This window comes from Talpa occidentalis, unplaced genomic scaffold, assembly GCF_014898055.3.
Source record: "Talpa occidentalis isolate TD23 unplaced genomic scaffold, MPIMG_talOcc4v2.1 talOcc4.16, whole genome shotgun sequence".
NCBI classification, from domain to species: Eukaryota; Metazoa; Chordata; class Mammalia; order Eulipotyphla; family Talpidae; genus Talpa; species Talpa occidentalis.
This window is the reverse complement of record NW_023601653.1, coordinates 85,090,047-85,110,486: the sequence shown is the minus strand read 5'-3', so window position 1 is coordinate 85,110,486 and position 20,440 is coordinate 85,090,047. Positions and strand designations below refer to the sequence as shown.

Genomic DNA, 20,440 nt, shown 5'->3' with positions numbered 1-20,440 from the left:
CCAGAGCCAGGGGCGGGACGTGACCACCGCCTGGTTTTCAGCTCCTTCGTCCCCTGTTCGCCCCTTGGAAATCGCCCGCACTTTCCTGTGAGTTCAGCAATAGGAAGATGCTGTTTAGAAGATGTCTTTGGGTCTCACTCGGCATTCCTGGCAGATTTGGAGAAGTGTCTCCCAGACCATCTCGTGTGGGCGTTTGCAGGCACGACGGCTGTGCTGGCTCCAGACATCACCCTCCCGGGCCCCGTCCTGCCTGCCTGTGTGGCCAGTTCACCGCCTGACCGCAGCCCCCACAGGGTCGTCCCCCCCCCCTGATTAATCCTCCGTCAACCCACAGTCCTGTCTCTGGCTTTTGCTATCTATGTGTTTGTTTGCTTGCTTTGTTGCTTGTTTATTTATCTTAGGCAGAAAAGCCAGAAGCGTGCTGTGCGCCTGGAGAACAGGAAAGCTCTCTGAGCAGAGGAAGGTCCCAGGCGGGAGTCCTGGTCTTTGTCATGTTAAAACACAGGCCTGAGCCGCCCTGAGCCGCCCGTTCTTCCGCTTAAACTCTTGGAATCCAGCAGAGCCACAAAGGCTGCTCTTGAGGGACGGCCAGCACCACCCAGCTGGCCCGCTGGCCGCTATGGCCACGCAGAGGATCTCTCAGCGCTCACCCCGGCGGGACGGGGCTCTGTCTGCACGGCCGCCCACACCCACCCCCGTCCCCGACACGGGCTGTTCTCCGGCCTCAAGCATCCGGCTCTGGCCCCGGAACCGGCCAACTTGTCCATGAGGTCCTCACTGACACGTCACTTCTTCCAGGACCTCCCCTTGATCTCCCTCCCCGCCCCCCAATGCTGCGACTTCCTGTCTGCCCAGGGCATCCTGTGAACCACCCCCCACAGCCCCCCCCCCCCACCACATCATCTGTGTCCTCTGCTGGAGTCATGACCAGCCTCTCTCTGTCTCCAGGGTCTAGGCTGCAAGGTCATGATCAGAAGAGCCTCTACGAGTGTTTAATCAAATGGAGTACAATGAATGAAAAGGTTAATTATACTCAATCGTAAATGTTTTACCAAAGACCCTTATTGTCAGCCTGTCTCAGTGTAATGACGAGGTGCGGGGGGTGCGCTAAATGCAAGCAGCCCCTGTTGCTTATTTTCATAAGCAATCACTCCAGAAATCCTCAGCTTGGTGCTGGGAGAAGCAGTTAAACAGACTCATTCAAATATCTACTCGTGGTCAGTGTCAACTCCTTATTTGTTGATATCATGGATATTATAAATACATATTTTTCTTCTTGCATATAAAATTATCCACAAATGTATATTTATTGGAAAGAGAAACGTGTCCAGAGAAGACTATAAAATGAGATAAATTGGTGCTCAGACTACAAGTGCAGAGAGTTGCGTTCATAGATGGCCAATCCCTGAACGTCTAAGACAAAAACGGAAGGTCCTGAAGCCAAGAAGGGGGCTGACAAACGGGACCGTGCCTTGGAAAGGTGGCACAACACAGCCTCTTACTTGTATTGCTGATGGTCCTTCGTGCTCCTCGTCTTGGCCATGAATCGTTCTGCCAACTTCTCCAGGTTCCGAGAATACTCAGTCTCGATTTCGGCTTTTTTCCGGAAGAAATCCTGCAGATCTTGGAGAAGCTGAACTCGCATCTCTGTTTGCTGCTCCAGGCATTTTTGTTGTTCCACCAGTTGAGCTCGAATTTCTAAAGAGAGAAAAAAATCCATTTGACGATTTCATGAAAAGTACCAAGGTGTGCTGGTCCGCGCAAGGGAAGGGGATGGATCCTGTGATACAGTTAGTTCTATATGGATCCTTATGAATCCACTGTGTGCAGGTTGATCCTTTTAATAAGGTCACTGCTGACCCTTTAAGAAATGAAGCAAACCACAAGAAAGAATGGAATAAATTAGAAGAGAAACATGGGTTATATTTGCAATGCCACAAACACACACGGAGTCCTGAGGGAAGAAAAACTAAAGACTTCCAGATAATCATTTGTCCCATGTGACCTCTCTGGGGACCCTGAGTGCACTGTCATTTTTTCAACAGCATTTTACCTCAACTACCCCTTTTGAGTTTGAATGGCTAAGAAATGCGCATCACTTCTTCCAGACTCTGAGCCACTCCTCATCTGTCAGTTGGCACAACCGTCTCTGACATCTGGTAATTTTTATTTAGTGCATAAATTTCTAGTTTGTAAAACACGAAGCTTCAGGGTTTACAGGGATGCCACGTCTAAAAATAATTTCTTTTTATACCCAAGTAATCCATTCACAAGAGGCAACCCTTGGATTCCACATTATTACTCTGTTTACAATATCAAGGGCTCATGTCAACTGGCCTTTGCTTTTTATACATTGTTCAAGCCAACAGCCTTATCAACGCTAGTATCCTGCAGAAAATTCTTGGACAATTTTAATACATTAGGAACATGAAGGTTATTCTTTTGTGATTTAGCAAAAGACACAAAAGCTAATCTTGTCAGGCAAAACTCTCTATAAATGACTGTGGCAATGAAACGTGTGTTTTGGAAAATGAGATACAGTAACTACTAATTACTGGCTTGTTTTTGTCCTCAGCCCCAGCTACCATCCACAGGCCAGAAGATTCATACTGGAAACTTCTTCACTTGTCTTTTCCAGTGTGAGCACAGAGTCCCTCACAGCGAGGGCTGAAGCTAGTTCAATGGAGTTGATAGTGAGCAACGTCCAAACACCTCCTCGATTTCTTGCGATTATTTTTGATAAAGACTGAGCTGACCATATAGATGCAGACACTTGGCGATGTTTAATCAAGCTCATGAACAGCAGGATGGTCAGGTTCTGCATGGAAATTCATGAAATGTGCTTAATTTAGTAATAGATAATGCTGATCAGTTATGAGTCGATACCCCAGTGAAGGGGGTACCAGAATTATCCTCATTTTTACAAAGAAGAATCTGTACACAGTTCTCAAGTATATTCTTTTGGTTTCTCCATGTCTAGATTGGAGAATCCTTTTACTAATCTCATAGAAATGTGGTGACCGCCAGAGTAAAGACGTTATCACAGGCTTATAACTGACGGATAGATCTGGCTTCCAGTCCATCAAAATAAGTGTTTTTAATGCAGTTTGATAATCAGCATATCTGCCAAGTTCTTCCCCTCACAAACGCAGAAATATTTTTGCTTCATAAAAAAATATTCAAGGGTGGGGGTTATTTCTCATTCAGGAATCCCATAAATATTTCAAGATGAAGTAATCTCCACACATGTTGCTATGCTAAGAGAAAATATATCAATCGTTCTAGACTGTCAACTAGTTTTTCTGTTTCTTTGAAAGTGGCCTTGAAGTGCCAAATAAGAATTAAAAGTGGCTGAGAGTTCGGATCTCGTCAGAGTGCACAAAAATTACATGTGACTCCCTGTCACGTCTCATTCTCAGGTATTCTCTTGCTTGCTCCCTTGGGAGCTCAAAGTCAACAACAAGGGAGTTTTGAGGACAGCACTTCCCTGGCTAAACCTCAACCTCATTCCGCGGAGAGTAATTGTTACTTCATGTTACCTGTGATTTTCCCATTAAATCAGGACGCCCACGGCAGTTCAATGGTGATGACACCAGAGTATCGCTGTGAGGAAATAGAATATGCTCCAAAAACTGGAACAGGAAAATCCCTTCAGCTGCCTCTTTAATTTAAAAAGTTTGCCAAAGGAGGAAAAGATTAAAAAAAGAAAAATAATGCAATCAAAATGAAAGCACACCCAAAAGAAATATCTTGTTAGCAATGGAAAACCTTTGGGTTCCCCACACCTTGCGGCAGTCACAGGTCAGCACGGGGGGTCATCTTCCTGCACTTACGGGGTGACTTTATTCAGGTAACCTCGCTAGATGGGACTGAACCTTACACGGCACTGAGAATGTAAAAAATTTTCAAATAAATGAGATGATTAAAATAAATGCCTAGTCACACAAATTTTGGACCACGTTTTCTCCACTGTTCAGAGCCAACAAGCCAGGGGCCCTGGCCCAGCCCACGCCAGCCTGGGAGGGAGCCACGTGTGGGTCACCCCAACACCCCAGAGACCGGGGCTGGCACTGGCAAAAGGGCCATATGAAGGACTGATTCTAATAAAACTGTGAGCCTCGTTTCTTAAGGCCATTCTCACAGGGTCTTTCAAAAATTTTTTTCTTAGATAACAATAAAAAATTTAAATAAAGAAACTGATGCCTTTTTCATAAAATGGATTTCTTTCAATATTTTCACTTTATCCTGAATTTATCTTTAAGCCCGAGTGGCAGATTGACGTCCTAGCCAGCATCATTTCCGATGCGGGAATGGAACTTGCTCCACAGGAAGCCAGGAGGGGTGATCGCCTGACTCCCACACAACTGCGTAAGTGGCACAACTTCTTGGAGGCAGAAAAATGCCGCTTCTGAGAGCCTCCAAGTGGCCATGACTTAAATCTGGGGCGGGACCTACTCAATGATCATCTCGGCTGTTTTAATGGGGGCTGAGGGATGCAGGTGCTAAAAACCACCCTCTGTTTTTGTGACTCTGTTCCACTAGAGTCACACAGAGTGAATCAGCCCCGGTGAAGCCACAGGACACACACTGAGCGCGCTTTCCAGTTATTCAACTATTTTGTTAAAAAAAAAAAAATTGAAATAGTTCCCCTGAGCTATAAAAATCTGCTGACTAACACCTTCCCAATGGAATGGAATTGCCTGGGAAAGAGACAGAGGCCTTCCTGGCTATTGCTCTGATAAAGGGAAGTTCTAACTCTAAAAATAAAATCGCGTGAGACGGCACTGGGGCACATTTCCTGGAAAGAGTAAGTCCAGACGTGGCTGCTTCTCCGGTATGCCACGGGGCGACCAGGGCTACTGGACCCTGAGTGAGCGAGACGGCCGTAGTCTGATTTGGCCAGATTTCCCTTATGATATCAAAAAGGTGTATATTCTCTTAGTATCTTAATCCAGAAGATAAAGGACGACTTCCTAGGTCAGAGCGTCACATACATTGATATTATAATGGTCCTGACTGGGATGAAATGACTGATCTGAAATGAAGCGACTTATGAAGGGCACAGGGTTTCAGACCGATCTCTGGGCCGAAGGATCGAGCAAAGGAAGAGCCTATAGGGATAAAAAAACAACAATCCTGTTTCCAAAGCGCTGTCACCCGAAAACCAAATACTGTATTTGGGCCTAGATAACATTTTTAGGTAAAGAATGGAAAACAAATGTGCACTTTTGTTTCTCAATGAAAGTTAGCCGGGATAAAGGGCAATCGATTAAGATGATCCATTATTGCTGTTTAACCACATTGTAGGCAAAGCCTGCTTCGGGGGGCGCACGTCTGAGCGACTCACTGCAGCGCTTTTGTGGAAGGCACAGAGGCATGATTTCATTAACTTCCCCATAATTAAGCAAGACATTTAAGACCGTATTCTTAGATTGATTTTCACTACCAGAAAGACAGTGTGTGGAAATCATTGATCCGCGGAGAGCACAGAGATTTACATTTAGTAATGACTGTGTCGCTAACAGAAGTTTGGGGCATTCTCTGAATGTTGACTCTCTTTTCTGATCTAATTCAACATGAAGTTGCGTGGAGTAATATAAAAACTTGCACAAGTTTTTTCTTTTATTTTCTATTAGTTTTAAGAAAGAAAAATTCTTCCATTAGTTTAAATAGGAATTAATTGCAAATTGAGACTTTTTCAGGTCAAGGCTATCTCCCTATTGCAGTAATTACAATTTTAAAGCATCTACAAGAACAGCAACTCTCCCAAGCAACTTAGTGTTTATATCTAACAGATTATTAAGTTACTACTATGTTCCTAATCCTGTGATATGGACTGGATATAGCTTAGCTTATTTAATTTCGCTGCAATCCTCTTATGCAGTGACTCCATCACACAGGTGAGGACACCAAAGAACAGAGGTGAAGTATTTTACACAAAATCATACAATTAACAAGTAACAGGGCTTGCATTTGCTTTCAGGTTTGTCTGACTTCAAAGTTCATGGCGCAAAATTATAGAGCTCCACAATCACACACGATGTATAATTATACAAAGCATGCCAAGGTGACCTGGGCGTCTGGATAACTTGTCAGGATATATACAGATGCTGCATGTAATTGTAATGTGTCAAATAAAAGGCCAAGTGCCAAGTGTCTAGTGTCATTTAGAAAAACAATGAGAATTTCTATCATTTACTTAAAGAAAGCCAAAAGTAAGAAAGACAAAAGGCGACAAAAAAATTCCAATAATTTTTAAAAACGAACTAGTGGCTAATGCTAATTCCTAGTGTTTCCTGATTGCCATGGCTTTGAGGGAATCCATATTTGCTTGTTCGAAATAATTCTGCAGTATTACTATTATGTTACTGCTTCTATGAAGATTTGAACTACACAGATTTTATCCCCTGAATAGAAATATCATGTCTCTAAATTGTCATAAAACACACAACACTCAATAAGTAACTTTGATAGATGTCCCATTCAGTCAAGAATATGTCATAGAAGCACTCGGGCATGCAGGTATAGACTTAGGACTCAGATTTGCTAACTCTTCCTCCTCCTCCCCCTGCACCCCACTCCAGCTCCTCAATTCTGGATGATAGCAAAAAGAAACGCCTTCCAAGTTTCAAGCATAAAACACTTAACGACATGGCAGTTTTTGAAATTAGATAGCTAGGTAGATATCTGCATACACACACACATACAACACATATATCTTTTAAGATTATTATATGGGCCTCCCCTGGTGGCACAGGCAGTTGAGTGCCACGCTGTGAAGCTGCCTGCAGCCTCTGCAGCGCCGGTTCGATCCCTGGCCACCGGCGAGGGTCCCTCATGGCGCGCAGACCTCTCCTGCCACCCGCTGCTCCCCTCAGGAGTGTATCATCAGTCTGCCTGCTCTGCTCCCTGCTCTGGCTCTGGTGGATTCTCTCACCCTCCTGCGCATCTGGCCTGTACCCTGGTTCTTGCGTAAATAAATAAATCTTTAAAAAAAAGATTATTATATGTATTTTTTCAAGTCTAAGTAAGTATTGAACACGAACCACCTTTGTTTAAAATGTCAGCCGTATTCTCTTCTTCATTACTTTCTCTCTTCAAAGTACTAAAGAAAATGTCCAATTTGATAGTTAACCAATGTATTAAAAATAACATCTTTCTACTTTATTCTCAGATATGAGCCAGACTTTATAATAAAGTTGTACGTCTCGTCCTGCACAAACATCTGATTTTACCCACACGATCTGAAAAAATGGAATGCAGCAATGTCCACTGAGCAAATGCACACAGAAACGCTTACACGACTCATTGGGCTGTCACTGAACATCTTCCAGATGCTGGACTCTGGCGAGACAAAAATAAAACTATTCCTTTTTACCCTCTGGGCCTCCCAGGCTAGTTTGCAGTGTAGAGACAGGGAAATGAGGACCTGATATTTGTATAATGATCGTCATTTACAGTGCAGCAGTGGTGAAGGGCTGCAGGAAACACAAACACAGAGCTGCTGTTGGGGGGAGGATGTCCTGAGCAAACTCCATACAGGCTTTGTGGACTCCGCCCCCACTCCAGACCGAAGCCACCAAGACACTGGGAACTACAAATCCCATGATCACCAGGGGAGGGTTGCTGGGATATGAGGGCGGAGTTAAGCAGCCATGTTTTTGTTTGGGTATATAACCAGCCATGTGGCTGGGGGTCGCCCTCTTGGCCTCACGGAGCTTGGCTTTTCACCAGCCCTCAGTGGGTTGTTGGGATTCCAGGTCAGTGGAATGGGTAGGACGCATTCACGAATTTATCTCCTTCTTTTTCTCCCGGAGTTATTCATTTCTTTATTTTCCCTTCCCTTGTAAATAAGCCTTTTATTAACTTGTGTATCTGCAGTTTAGCATTAATAAATCCCCTTTAAGCACAGAGGCGAGGACCCACAGCCAGGCAACCAGTTTCATATTGGGGTTGCTCTGTAACACTGAGGGCACACAAGAGGGAATGGCTCATGCTGGCCAGTTAGTCGGGCCTAAGGTGGCACTGGAGCTGGTAGCTATGCAGGAAGGTGCCACTTTGGGGGGTGGGGATGGCAAGGGTATGGTGGGCCAAAGGAGGAGGCTGTGCAAAGGCCCAGGGGCATGAGTGTCCAGGGAGTGTGGGTGCTGTAAGGAGTGCAGTTTGCTCTGCATGGCAGGGCTCAGGGGGAGCAGGGGCAGGGCCAATCACCAGGGGCTTGGAGTAAACACTCCACAGCAATAAGGGAACCACCTTCACTCACTCACTGATCACTCACTATAGGGGCGTTCCCATGTATGTATTTGACAAATGAAAAATGCATGCATGGTTTTTGCATTTAGAAAAGATATCTACTAGGACTGTTTTGAGGAAATTACTAAGAAATCTTCAACCCCAAATTTGACACGTAGTTCGTAAAAGCTGTTTTCTGCTCATCTAGATAAGGAAGGGCAGAGGCAGCTATATTCACAGATGACAGTGGGTACTGAGTGGGAGGATTTATACATATTGTAAAATGATCAGTTGTTTTTATTTCACTGTAATTAGATATAAATTTTGAATTAAAGTGGCCCTAAACCACAAATTAATTAAAACACCTAACTTCTCTCTTTCCTATTCACTTTGGGGTCTATGCAATGTACTCTGAAAAGGTGCAGCTCTTGAAAGATATTGTGTCACTTAATCTTACCACAAAGCAGAGATGCTAAGGTAAAGGGCCAGCACTTCCCAGTCTTAGGTCTCTTAAGAGCTCCATGTAGAATCTCACAGGCAATATCAGGTTTACGGCCTCTGCCACGGGGCCTACTCGGTTTCCGCTCTTATTTGGAAGAGATTCGTTTAACACGATCAGATGCACAAACAGCTCTTCGTGCACCGCTGGAAAGTGCTGTCCCCCTCCCTCCAAGCCTCCGGCACCAAGTAGCTTCTCCCCACCTCTCCCTGTAGTCTGCACTTAGAATCTTAATGTTGCATCTATTTGAATCCTTCCCTCCCTGTTCTCTTCCCACCAGGCAGATCTCCTCCGTTAAATCTCCCTGCTCCTGGGTGAGCAATAAAAGATGCAAACAAGACAGTGGACTAGATGGCTGAGAAGAAGAGGGAAGGTGAGAGCAGAAAAGGGATAAAGGAAATCATAGCTTAATGAGAAGACAAGGAAGTGGGGGGCAGGGGGGAGAGAGAGAGAGAGAGAGAGAGAGAGAGAGAGGACAGAGTAAGGAAAAAGGAAGGGGCAGGTGAAGAAAATGAAGCCGGGGGGATGAGTGAGGACAGGCTCGGAAGTCCCTGGATCAGACCTGGGGGACAGAGGCCTGGGGAGAGCTGTAGCTGTTTCCTGCTAGTCTTCGGGCTTGGAGATTTCTGGAAGGCAGATTTTGCTTCTAAAAAACTCAATGTGTCAGCCTCCAGTCTTGGGCCAGCGTGAGAATACAATTTCAGGGTCAAACATAAAGCAGATTTTTGTCCTAGCAGCAGGAAAGTGAGGGCTGTTCAGAGCTATGAACTGTCTGCCCCACCTTTCCGCGGCCGGAACCCCAAGTGGAGCAGAAACTGGTCGTGAATGTAGCTCTAATGTCAGTGGAATCTGCCCCAAGACTCCTTCACCGCCTGCTTTCAGGGCCTGTTGCTCGAGTGTGCTCCTGCAGCCAGAGATCCCAATCCTCGCATCATCCTGTCCTCAAGGAGGGTTCCCAGCTCCTCTGTGGGTGTGATGTCTGTCTCGGCTCAGGGCTGGAGCAGAAAGGCCGTAAAACCAGGCAGGTGTCCTCACAATGCTTTGCCCCATTTTCTCTGTAAAATGACCCCAGCATCACCCCGCGGTCCCCGCCCCGGATGCTGAAACAACAGCTGCGCGGAGTCCACGACACCCAAGGCTCCGGGAGGCGCGCCCAGGGCGCACAGCAGAGCGGCCGAGGGGGACGCACCCGTGATGCAGGTGACGGGGCGCAGTGGGTACCAGCCTCCCAGGTGCGAGCCCCCATAATCTCAGCTGCGGGGATGTCTCCTGCAGTTATGCCGGGTTTGCTATATTCAAAGAGAAAGCGGAAACTTGGATTCGAGGGTAAAATCTCCAAAATTTTAGATACCAGCAAGGAATTAAAAGAAAAAGTTGTAGAGGTCATCAAACACCAGCCTTGTGCCACGTTCCACCTCTTGACTACCATGTTGTGGCCTGACAGAGAAACATTCCAGTGATTACCTTTTCCAAAGGTCATAAATATATGAGAAACAAAATTTAAACTAAGGATAACTGGGGGGACCTCGCTAACGAGGCAGCAATGGACATGGTGTGTGGAAACCAATCAAGAGCATGTCAGGTGGCATATGCGAGGAGTGGTTTTTCCCAGCTCTTAAGAGAATTTATTTGAAACCTGGATGATAATGGATTGAAAATTGGTCTAAAACGTCTTACTAGTTTTCTCAGAATTGAAAATACTACAGCATTTCCCCCCTCCTCACTATGCTCTCCTGGGGCTCAGCCCATATCCAGAAAGTGGTGTCAGCTCCAATCTTACTGGAAATGTTTCTGGAGATGAACACTGTTTACAATTCAAGAACTCACAGAAAAGTGCTTTTGTTCCTTGTGATGGTACAAATCCCATTAGTCACCATTGTCATCAGAGGTTTCCTGGGATAATCTGGTCTACCCAGGAGCTGCCCCGTCTCTCCTCTTTGGGTGCGTGTTAGATAGTAGAGGAATCATGGGCACTCGGATTTCCAATAAGCTTGGAAATCACTTCGCTAGGTCTACTGTCTGGTGATGGAATTCTCAGGTTCAGCTTGTGCCTCCAGTGGGCATCTCCAGTCCTTAGAGGAGTCTCCCTGGCACTGAAATAAGAACTCATCTATGAGTTCAACAAGATGGATCAAATGCCAACAGCATGACTCATGCGCGTTGCTTCTATATAAAGATGAATAAGCCAGGCCACTCCTCCCCCTGTGCAAAAAAGCTCACAGACATACTTTTAAAATTAAATATCAAACTTCCACAAGAGTACTTTGTTTGAGTAAGTGCACTCAAGAAGCAGGAGAAGCAGACCCATCAAAAAGCCAGGATGTAAGATGATTCAGGAGCAGCAAATACAGAAATATGTTTAAAAAAAAAAGGTAAACATTAATGAAAGGAAAGGCTTAATGGTGGTGAAGAACAGTTAAGATTACTCACACATACTGACTCAGGCGAACTCATACTAACAGTATCGTTTCCTGAACATTCTGGGAACCAGAGGCTAAAAGGAAGATGTTACCTGCTACCAAGGATGAGCAGATCAACTCACCCCAACCACCACCTTCGAGTTGTTCAAAATCAGGCTTGGATTGTATGGCCTGTTTTCACTAAACAAACCTCTCCCCTTAACAAGACATCTCTCCTTCTCCTGTGCTGTCCTTTAGTCTAAACCAAGAAAAAGATAATCCACATCCCAATTGGCCAACTAACACAAACTTGAGAAAGAAATTCAGAAAAAAAGTCGCCTGGTAGTTAGATTGCCATGACAGCTAGCGAGCAGCTGAGACCACTTAGCTGAATGAGAACATGATCAAAACTTTTGTGGAGCATATATAACAGCTGAGGATACCTGAAGATTTCTTCTGTTACTAACATCAAGATTTTTTTCCCCTTTGAAAATATAAATTTAAATTTTGAGTTCTAACCGTGGGTAATTTATGGACTTTTAAACCTCAACTGAAACCAATTTCATTAAGTTGTCATGAGGATTTAGTTAGATGGCGCATGCAAGGGTTCCAGGAGAGCCTCACGCAGGAGTGCTCAGGACGCAGGCCCTGTTATTGTCAATAGGACTACTACACCAGTTGGCCCAAGAAGCCATATTTTTGTGAATTCTAATACACCGTAGGTTCCATTTTGGGGTGGTGATTATGCCATTAAAATGCACTTTTATTTTCTGCATTATTCATGCAAACAAACTCATTTTAGAAGATTAGAAAAGTAGAAAGAGGGAGAAATCACCCACTCTGAGAACGCATCTGCTAATATGGTGTGATTACATTTTGCACCGTTTAAAAAATAGGAATGATTTTCTAAATTTAAAAATAACTGTGTACAAAAGTAGACATATATATATATATATATAAGTCAGAAAAGGTAACTTAAAAAGCCCACTTGATTTTCTATCATCAAGATATTAATACTGATAATATTTTGTTCTGTAGCCTTCTAGTCTTCCAGTATGCAAAGCTCCAGGTTATATTCTTTTTTGAATTCCCAACCCCTCATGACTTAGCACATGCTGTTTCGGTGCTGAAGGTACAATCCCCGGTACCCAGGCAGAAATTCCAGCCCATGAATAAGCTCCGCCCCGGGTCCGCTCCTGGGGCCAGACTCCCTCAGCTCACCTCCGAGCCTCACGTCAGCCTGCAAATTCATCCCCACAGCCCTGTTGTGCAGATGTCAAAACAAAGACTCAAAAAGTTTATTGAGGAGTCTGAAGGCCACAGAAAAGAGACAGATTTAGTTCTCATCCATCTTTGTCTGGTTCCAAAGTCTACATTTCCCTCCTTGTACCAACCTAAATTTAAGTGAGATTACAGAGCCTCACTCGGGAACCACGTATCAACAGTACAGTTCCCTTTAACAAAAGGACAAAAGTGACTCAAAGTCCCTTTGAGCTAATCGGGGGAGAGTTTGGTCTTCAATACAGTCAGGTGAGACGGGGATCCCGCTATTTTAGCACACAGATAACCCTCTGCTATGACATGTTTAAATTTAGAGTTTTAGGATTTTAGGTAAATAAACACACCCTCAAGCCATCCACAAGCAATCATTGGTGATTCCTGGGGGTGTAATTCAAAAAGTAAAAACCACAGTGTAACTAGGGACTTACCGAGCCTCAGTGTATTCCGCAAGGGGCTTAAAAGTCCTGTTGATCAGGCTCTGATGAAGAGTAACCGGGGAATCCACACTGGGGTGAGGTTTCCAGCTGTCACTAAATACCCAAGTGAGCCTCTCGGGACCCAAGTGACTTCATTATAAAACAGGTAAACTAGATACAGACTCACCTTGTGGACTCGCACCACTGCCAGAAAGACGAAGATGTGAACCAAAGGGTTCAGAACTTTGTAATTTTCCATTCGAATGTAAGAGCCGATCAAACAATGACAACTGCAGCAAGAATGGATCACCACCGCTGCCTTCCAGGGGGCGTACCGCATGTCAAGCACTGTTCTGCTTTACACAGATTAGCTTATTTAACTCTCTAAGCAATCGATTAGGTAGTAAGTATTATCCCTATTTCATTTTTACAGATGAATAAACTGAGGCAGAAGAGGCTTAGGCCTTGCCCATGGTCACCTGGCTGGCAGGTAAAGCGGGCCTCCATGCACAGGCGCTCTGGCTACCGGGGATGCTGTAAGTTACATGACAAGGAGATTGCTGGAATCTTTTTTCTTCCTCTTCTCCCACTTCCCACAGTCTCTTAGGGGAAAACAGAGTAATGACATATATTCTGCTATTTCAGCAACTTCTGCTGCTTCCAATGACCTGTTTTCATTGAAAAAGCGATCTTAACAAGCCTTTGATCGAAAGACAGTTATGTTGTCTCTTCCGGCAATGTCATACTTAGCAATTCTAGGTCGTTTCATCAAAGTTTTTAAAGGTTCATTTCTTCAAATACTAAATACGACTCTTTTCAAGATGCTTCTCACGAGAACTTTCCCCCAACGGTCCTGAAAGATTATGCCTTGCTCGAGGGTGGCGCTCACGATCTTAAAGTTTCAATTCTGGGAAAAACCGTCAAAGAAGGAAACTGTGCGGCGGCGATGAAGGCCTACGGCAGATGACGGTCCTATTCCCAGGGTCCCAGGACTCTGCCCGCCATGCCCGCTCGCCTGCGCGCTCAGAACTCCCGCGGAGCCAAAGGGCCTGCACGGCCGGCGTGGTTCTGCGGCTGTTTCCTCTCACACACTTTTTGTCTTTAGACGGCATCACATTCACACGATTTGTCTAAACCGTACACACGTACCCTCAAAAAGCAAGCAGACGGGAGTGGGGGGCCCAGAAGGGGTGCAGTGACGGTGTCCTGGCCCTGGGCCCTGGAGCACAGATCACGCGTGCGCACACACCGAGGGGTGAAGTGCCTCCCTGCACTCAGTTGTGCCAATGAAAGGCGTATCAATAAAATTCGATTAAAAAGCCGAGAGACTGTGACCGCCTGTGCTTGCACCAACACCACAAGGTCCTGGTTATTCCGGGGGAAAGAAAAGCAGAGACAGAACATGCACCACGGATGCAGGTCACACGTGTACTTTTACATTTTCTAGCAGCCACATTAAGAAGGAAAGCGAAAGTAACAGGTGAAATTCATTTTAATAATAGAGCTTATTTAACCCACCATATCGAAATTTTGTAACGGTAACATGGAATCAGGAATGAAAAGGTAACAAGGAGCTCCCTTATAACTTCTTACATTAAGTCCTCAAGATCTGGCGGCATCTCAGCCTTGTGCCCTCACAGCACACCACGCCCGGGGTTTTCGGGTGCCACAGCTCCCTCAGGCTGTTCGTGTGGCCGCCATAGTGGGGAGCGCAGTTCTCTGGGGTCACTTTCAGAGTATGAGAGGGGTCAGAGGATCAGCCAGATTTGTCGTTCCCATCACCAAAAACGCTACAACAGTTTGGTTGTTCTCGAATGTTTAAAAGTGAGAGTGCTTTAGTACAAATGTCCTCTTCAATTAGAGCTTAAATAACAGCTAGGTTGTAAAAATGTGTGTATGTAAACATGCAATTTTCCGTATTTAAATAATAATATAATAATAAAATCCTGGCGAGTGTGGACGCCAGGTGTGAGCGCACGAAGGGAAGCAGGGGAAGAGGGTGGCTGTGTGTAGGGTAAGGAAAAATGTCAGGCTTTTCTGCCCTCCCACCATCCTGGCAGTCCTGAGTGCATGCCTGATGGCGGCCCCTGGAGTGGGGTGTGGGCCTAGGGAGATGGGATTCACCTGGGCTGAGACTGGGCTTTTAAGTCGCGGCGTCACGGGGACGCCAGCAGAAGCCGAAAGAGAAACAGAGACGCAGCAGAAGCCGAGAGAGAAGCAGAGCCACGAGAAGAGCAGAGAGAATGTGAGAGGAGGTCGGAGAGCCCTGAGTAAAGACTTGCTGGCCTCCCGGCCCCCCAGCGCCCTGCCTGCCGTGTACCTGGTAATCTAAATAAAAAACCTGCAAAAGCCACTGAGGACTCTGACCCCCTCCTTGACCCGGTCTGCTGGGTCCTAGAAAACCTGCCCTGTGGCCAGTCCTGCCCTTACAGTGTGCTGTCGGGACACAGGAGGTTCTGAACAGCAGTGATTTAAATTAATTTCCTCCCACCCCTACCATCACCGAGCTCCATCACCATCCCCTGGAGGGGTGAATCCAGTCATCTACCTAAAATACACCCGCCGTCCCAAACCCAGCCGTTACTGTAGTCATTTTTCTTCACCTGCCTTCATCTTCCCCTGACGTTATGAACTTATTAGCAAATTAACTATTTCCTCCCTAGACTATGAGGCACACGAGACAGGGAAGTTGTTCAATTCACTGTGGAAACCCAGTGCTGGCACGGGGCAGGGCATTCGTAGGTGGGATTTCAACAACTTTGTTTACTCAACGTCCATCATCCACGATAAGGGACTGAGGCAGGTGCAAATAGGACAGAGAGTCCCAGAATTGGGCAAGTGGTGCCCCTATGCTGGTACGGAGTCGCGGGGCCAGGGAGGCCCTTGCGTGGCCCTGCAGCACACACAGCACACGTCCCCGCCACGCAGCCCGAGCCTGCTCCTCCAGGCCCTCCAGCCGCACTCCAGATCCACCCTCCACCTAGCCACGGCCTCATGTGCTGCGTAAGTGCTTGAAATGAGCTGGATGAGCCCAACTATTTACATTTTGTGTCTTATTTCAAAGTGAAATAGCCACAGGCGGCCAGTGTCCTCCGTTGGGGCAGCACAAGCTAGTGGAAAAGAAAATCAGTGATTACTGAGTAGATTGTCATTGGTGTCCGATTGTGATGTAACAATCACTACACACTTAATGGCTTAAAACAACACAACTCTGTTCTGTTACGTTCCGGAGGTCAGAAACCCAAATGACACTTTGGGGGCTAATATCGAGGGGCCCGGGGGGCTAGTTCCTCCTGGCCACTCCAGGCCCCTTGCCTCGTCCAGCTTCTGGAGGCCGGGACCGGAGCCACACTCCGGTGTCTGCTGCTGTGTCACGTGCGGCCTTCTCCGCCCGGACGCCCGCGCCTCGCGCTTAGAAGGGCCCTCTGGTCACGCCGGACTCTTCGGATAATCTCCCCTTTCAAGACTCTTAACGCTGTTACATCTGCAAAATCCTGTTCGTAAGTATTTTTCCCGAGACAAGGTGTTAGGAAAAGATGATCCATCAGGCTTCACCGGATGTTCCGAGATGAGCGGGAAGGCCAGGGGTCGAGTCCCCAGGTCAGGGTCTTCGGGGCGCGGGAGTTGTTTGAGGGTGGAGAGAAAAGGGCGTTTCTGTGTCAAAGCCACACATGCATTTGGGAGATGCAGCGGAATAAACATCGCAGTTGAGCCTGTGGACTTTGCTGTCTCGCGGACCTGGATCCACATACTGCCCTCGCCGTGATACTGACTTGGGGAGCCTGAGGAGCCTGTTTAACTGAACATCAGTTTCTTCATCTTTAAAGGGAAGGTCAGAATGCGTGTCACTGAGGGCTGCTGGAGTTCAGGTTCCGTCCCACTCACGTTCAGTAGGTGATAAAGATAATTCACTCAAAGTCTTGTTTGGAAGAATCATAATCGAAAATGTGTTATTATTAATACCCTGAGCCTGGCCTCCTAAACAGTGAAAAAAAAAAATCCCAACAACCCACAATAACCAATCACGGAAGCAGGAATTTTAGATCTGGAAAGAAACGCATCCGTAAATCCTCACAAAATAACTACGGATAATTAATGACATGGACTTAAATCTTCAGGGCAAATGCCAGCTGAATTGAATTTCTTGAGTTTTATCTCAGTTTTAAATGATCCATCAGGCTTTCCTAGAGTTTTAAAGACTATAATAAAACTCACCTCAAGCTATCTGGGCATCAATCCTGAATTAGAAAACATTAAATATCTAAGAGCCCTCAGTTGATGCGCGAGCTACGGTCTAAGGGAAAGTGTTTTGAAAACTAGACTTTGCTCATCAGACCTTATCTCCCTGACGATAACGCCCAAACTTGTTTCTTGGGGAAAACGCAGCAGCGGCTTTGGGGATCATTTCCCAGGATTAGGAAAGGCCGTGCGTGGTGTCCGGCAGGGAGGAAACAAACAGACTGAGCCACAGTCCATGCTGGGGCTCACTGGGGTCATGGTGTGCTTGAAGTGACAAAGTAATCCCACTCACACGCATGACAGCCGTGCCCGCCTTCCACGGGAGCGCTAGGGAAGCGGGCAACTTCATGAAGAGACGCACACCAGCCTGGCGCTTAGGGAGAGAGCGGACTGGGATGGAGAGAGAAGTCTAAGTATGAAAAATAGTTAAAATCAGCACTTTCTTGCTGACTTGACTCCTCTAGTGAGATGTGGCACAACACTTCCAGGCTTCAAATTCACAGCTGAGGGCCTCCTGGTGGCGCAGGGGTTACCGTGTCAGCAATATCAAGCTGTCACCAGCCGCTGTGGCCTGGGTGGCCCGAGTTTGATCCCCAGCTGGCCGGGGAGCTACCCACAGGGCGCAGCAGACCTCTCCTGTCTCCCCGCTGCTCCCCTCAGAAGTGGATTTCAGTGGATCCGCCTGTTCTGCTCCCCACTCTGTCTCTGGGGAGTCCCCTCACCACCCAGCTGGCCTGCACCCCAGCTCTTGTGTGCATAAATAAATGAAAGCAAATCTTAAAAACAACAACAACACATTCACAGTTGAGTTTTGGGATTTAAAGGGAGCACCGCAGAAAGCTGGTAAACAACGTGACACAGGCTGCCAAAGTAACACAATCGGGTGGCTCTGCAAACCCCAATCACCAAAGGACAGCATGCTAAGGTCAATGCCAATCTCAGTGTCCACAAACTACGTCTAAAATGACACCCTCTGGACTCTCCTTCACCTTGTTAATCACTCAGTAAAGCTGCTCGTAAAGCCGAGGCATTCACCGAGGGTGACCAGTCACAGTGAATGGTCACTATGAAAGCCGGCCTGCCACAGGCCGCAGGCGACGTCATCCTGAGGACGAGCGTGGACACGGCGTCCTGCTGAGGAGTGCGAGTCCTGGGCTTCCGGGGAGTGGGCGGGAGTGAGCTGAGGCCGTGGGAGGCAGCCGCGCGAGTGTGCACAGAGGGGAGCTTCGGGGGCCCTTCAGGCTTCTGGAAAGGCCTTCAAAGGCACCAGTGGATGCCAGGGCACCTCAGCTGCTGCTTCTCCCGCCCTCTCCCTGCATGTTCTCGGCTATTCCAGGGACACTGTGGGCAAGCCCAGTCCTCACACTACCAGGGCACGCGTGTGCGGGAAAGCGGGCGGCTCCACAGACTCCAGAGAGCTGTCCCGGGGCACTTCTCCGTCAGCCGCACCCTCCTGGCCACGGGAGCAGCCTCCGGTGGCCTGTCCCCCCCGGTCCTCTCGAGAGCTCACCCTGGCCGCTGCTCTGACATCACCCCAGAGTCCGGGCCGTTGCCTCCGCAGACGGGAGACGCAGCTCCAACTACGAAATCATTCCTGAAGAAATCTGACATCACACATCATCTTCAAGATCAAATAATGCACAGGCGAAACAAAAAAAAAAAAGTAAAGCTTCCCAGAAAAAGCCGATGAGAAGAAAAGACACATCAGGGAGCCACAGACGAGTGGAGATAAGCCGCGGGCGAGGCCCTTCACCATCCCCCTGCCGCGCCCACACGCACCTGCTCCCTCAGTGTGGAATGGGGTGGGGGGCAGGGAGAGTCCACACCTGCTGTGTCTCGCGGAAGCGACCATTTACACCAAGGACCCGAGAATGCTGGTGGGAAAGTCAGGGAGAAGCTGGTGGGAAGGGCTTGCAGAGCCCCTTCTGGCTCCTTCTCTCCATCCCTGCCAAGGGGGAGCCCAGCCAGGTGCCCAGTGCAGTCTTGCCCGATGCCTGGATTCTCCCAGAGTGGGCCCGGGTGACGGTGGGGGCCCTGGGGTGACGGTGGGGGCCCTGGGGTGACGGTGGGGAACTGGGGTGACAGTGGGGATCTGGGTTGATGTTGGGGGCCCTGGCTCCCGGCTCCGGTGGGCAGAAAACCCACGATAACTCCACCTGGCATCACGCGGCGCATTCTGGTGTTCACAGCAGCATTACACACAATGACCCCAAAGCGAAAACAACCCAGATGCTGACCAACTGTTAGAGGGACACAGAGGGCTGTGCAGCCGCAGAAGGAGAGGTCATCTGGAAGGAGAAAGGACTGGCTACCTGTGGCTGCTCCAACAGGGATGACCTTTGGGACTATCACACCAGGTGAGAGAAGCCGTCACAGAGGGCATATGTTACACAATCCCGTTTATAAGAAGTGCCGAGGGGGGGCGAATTTACAAAGACAGAGTCGACCTTCCCAGCGAAGCTGTTGCTGACCACCACGTCTGCACACGCGCCCGCCCTCCTGTCTGGGGGCTCCTGCCCCCCTCCGCGCTAGGTTTCCCCATAGCGCGTCCCACCGTTTGCCATATTATACACTGCACATAGATCTGCTGATTACTGGTCTTCTCCCCTCTGGAGGGTAACCCCGTGTGGGGAGAAACATGTGTCTCTTTTGCTCACTGTCTCCCCAGGGCCTACGATACTGCCCGACGCATAGTAGGCACGCAATAAATATTTGCTGAATGAATTGGTTAAATACTATGTTTTATACAGGATTTTGACAACTGACGTTTCTTGTATTCAAGAGAGATTTCTGACCAATCTCCCGGTCTATCATGGAGCATGATCAAAACTTTTAAAGCATGTTACATGCTTGTGAAATATACCATTTTTAGTGGTTTCCATTTCTTAAAACCTAGCTTGCCTAAGAGCCTGAATCATTTCCATGTCATGCAGATGGAGCCAAGAGACTTCAGTAACTCGTCAAAGTTTTATTACACAACCAGGGGCTCAGCTATAACAAACTCCCAAGCACATGATCCCTTCTGGATGGAGTCCTTCAAAGAGGTCCACTACCTTAGATGACCCTCTGCTTTCTTCAGATGGAGAAATAAAAGTTCTCTTAGGGCAGTGATTTGTAATCAGCAGCGTACATCGCCAAGTGTTTTAGATAAACGGGTCCCGGCAAACCAATAGTCACCAAAAGAAATGAATTTGCTAATATTCCCTTTTTTTATTCCAAATTCAAATGTCCAAGAGCAGTTTATTATTTTTAAAGCAAAAACAACTCAGTTTCAGGTACCTCTTCAAAAAAAGAACTTGTCAAAAAGAGTAAGAAAAAATTAACCACTTCATACAATTCAATACCTTACCTGAAAGCAGATTATCTATGAAGAA

At 47.2% G+C, this 20,440-nt stretch overlaps 1 protein-coding gene across 3 annotated transcripts in view; it reads right to left on the bottom strand.

The window, feature by feature from the left end:
* SRGAP1 (SLIT-ROBO Rho GTPase activating protein 1) overlaps positions 1-20,440 on the bottom strand; it is a 182,542-nt gene that overhangs the window by 95,356 nt on the left and 66,746 nt on the right. For all 3 annotated transcript variants that reach the window (XM_037515107.2, XM_037515108.2, XM_054696744.1), the window contains exon 2: positions 1,503-1,698. In XM_037515107.2, coding sequence (XP_037371004.1) covers positions 1,503-1,698 — 196 coding nt within the window. The remainder of the gene's footprint in view (positions 1-1,502; positions 1,699-20,440) is intronic.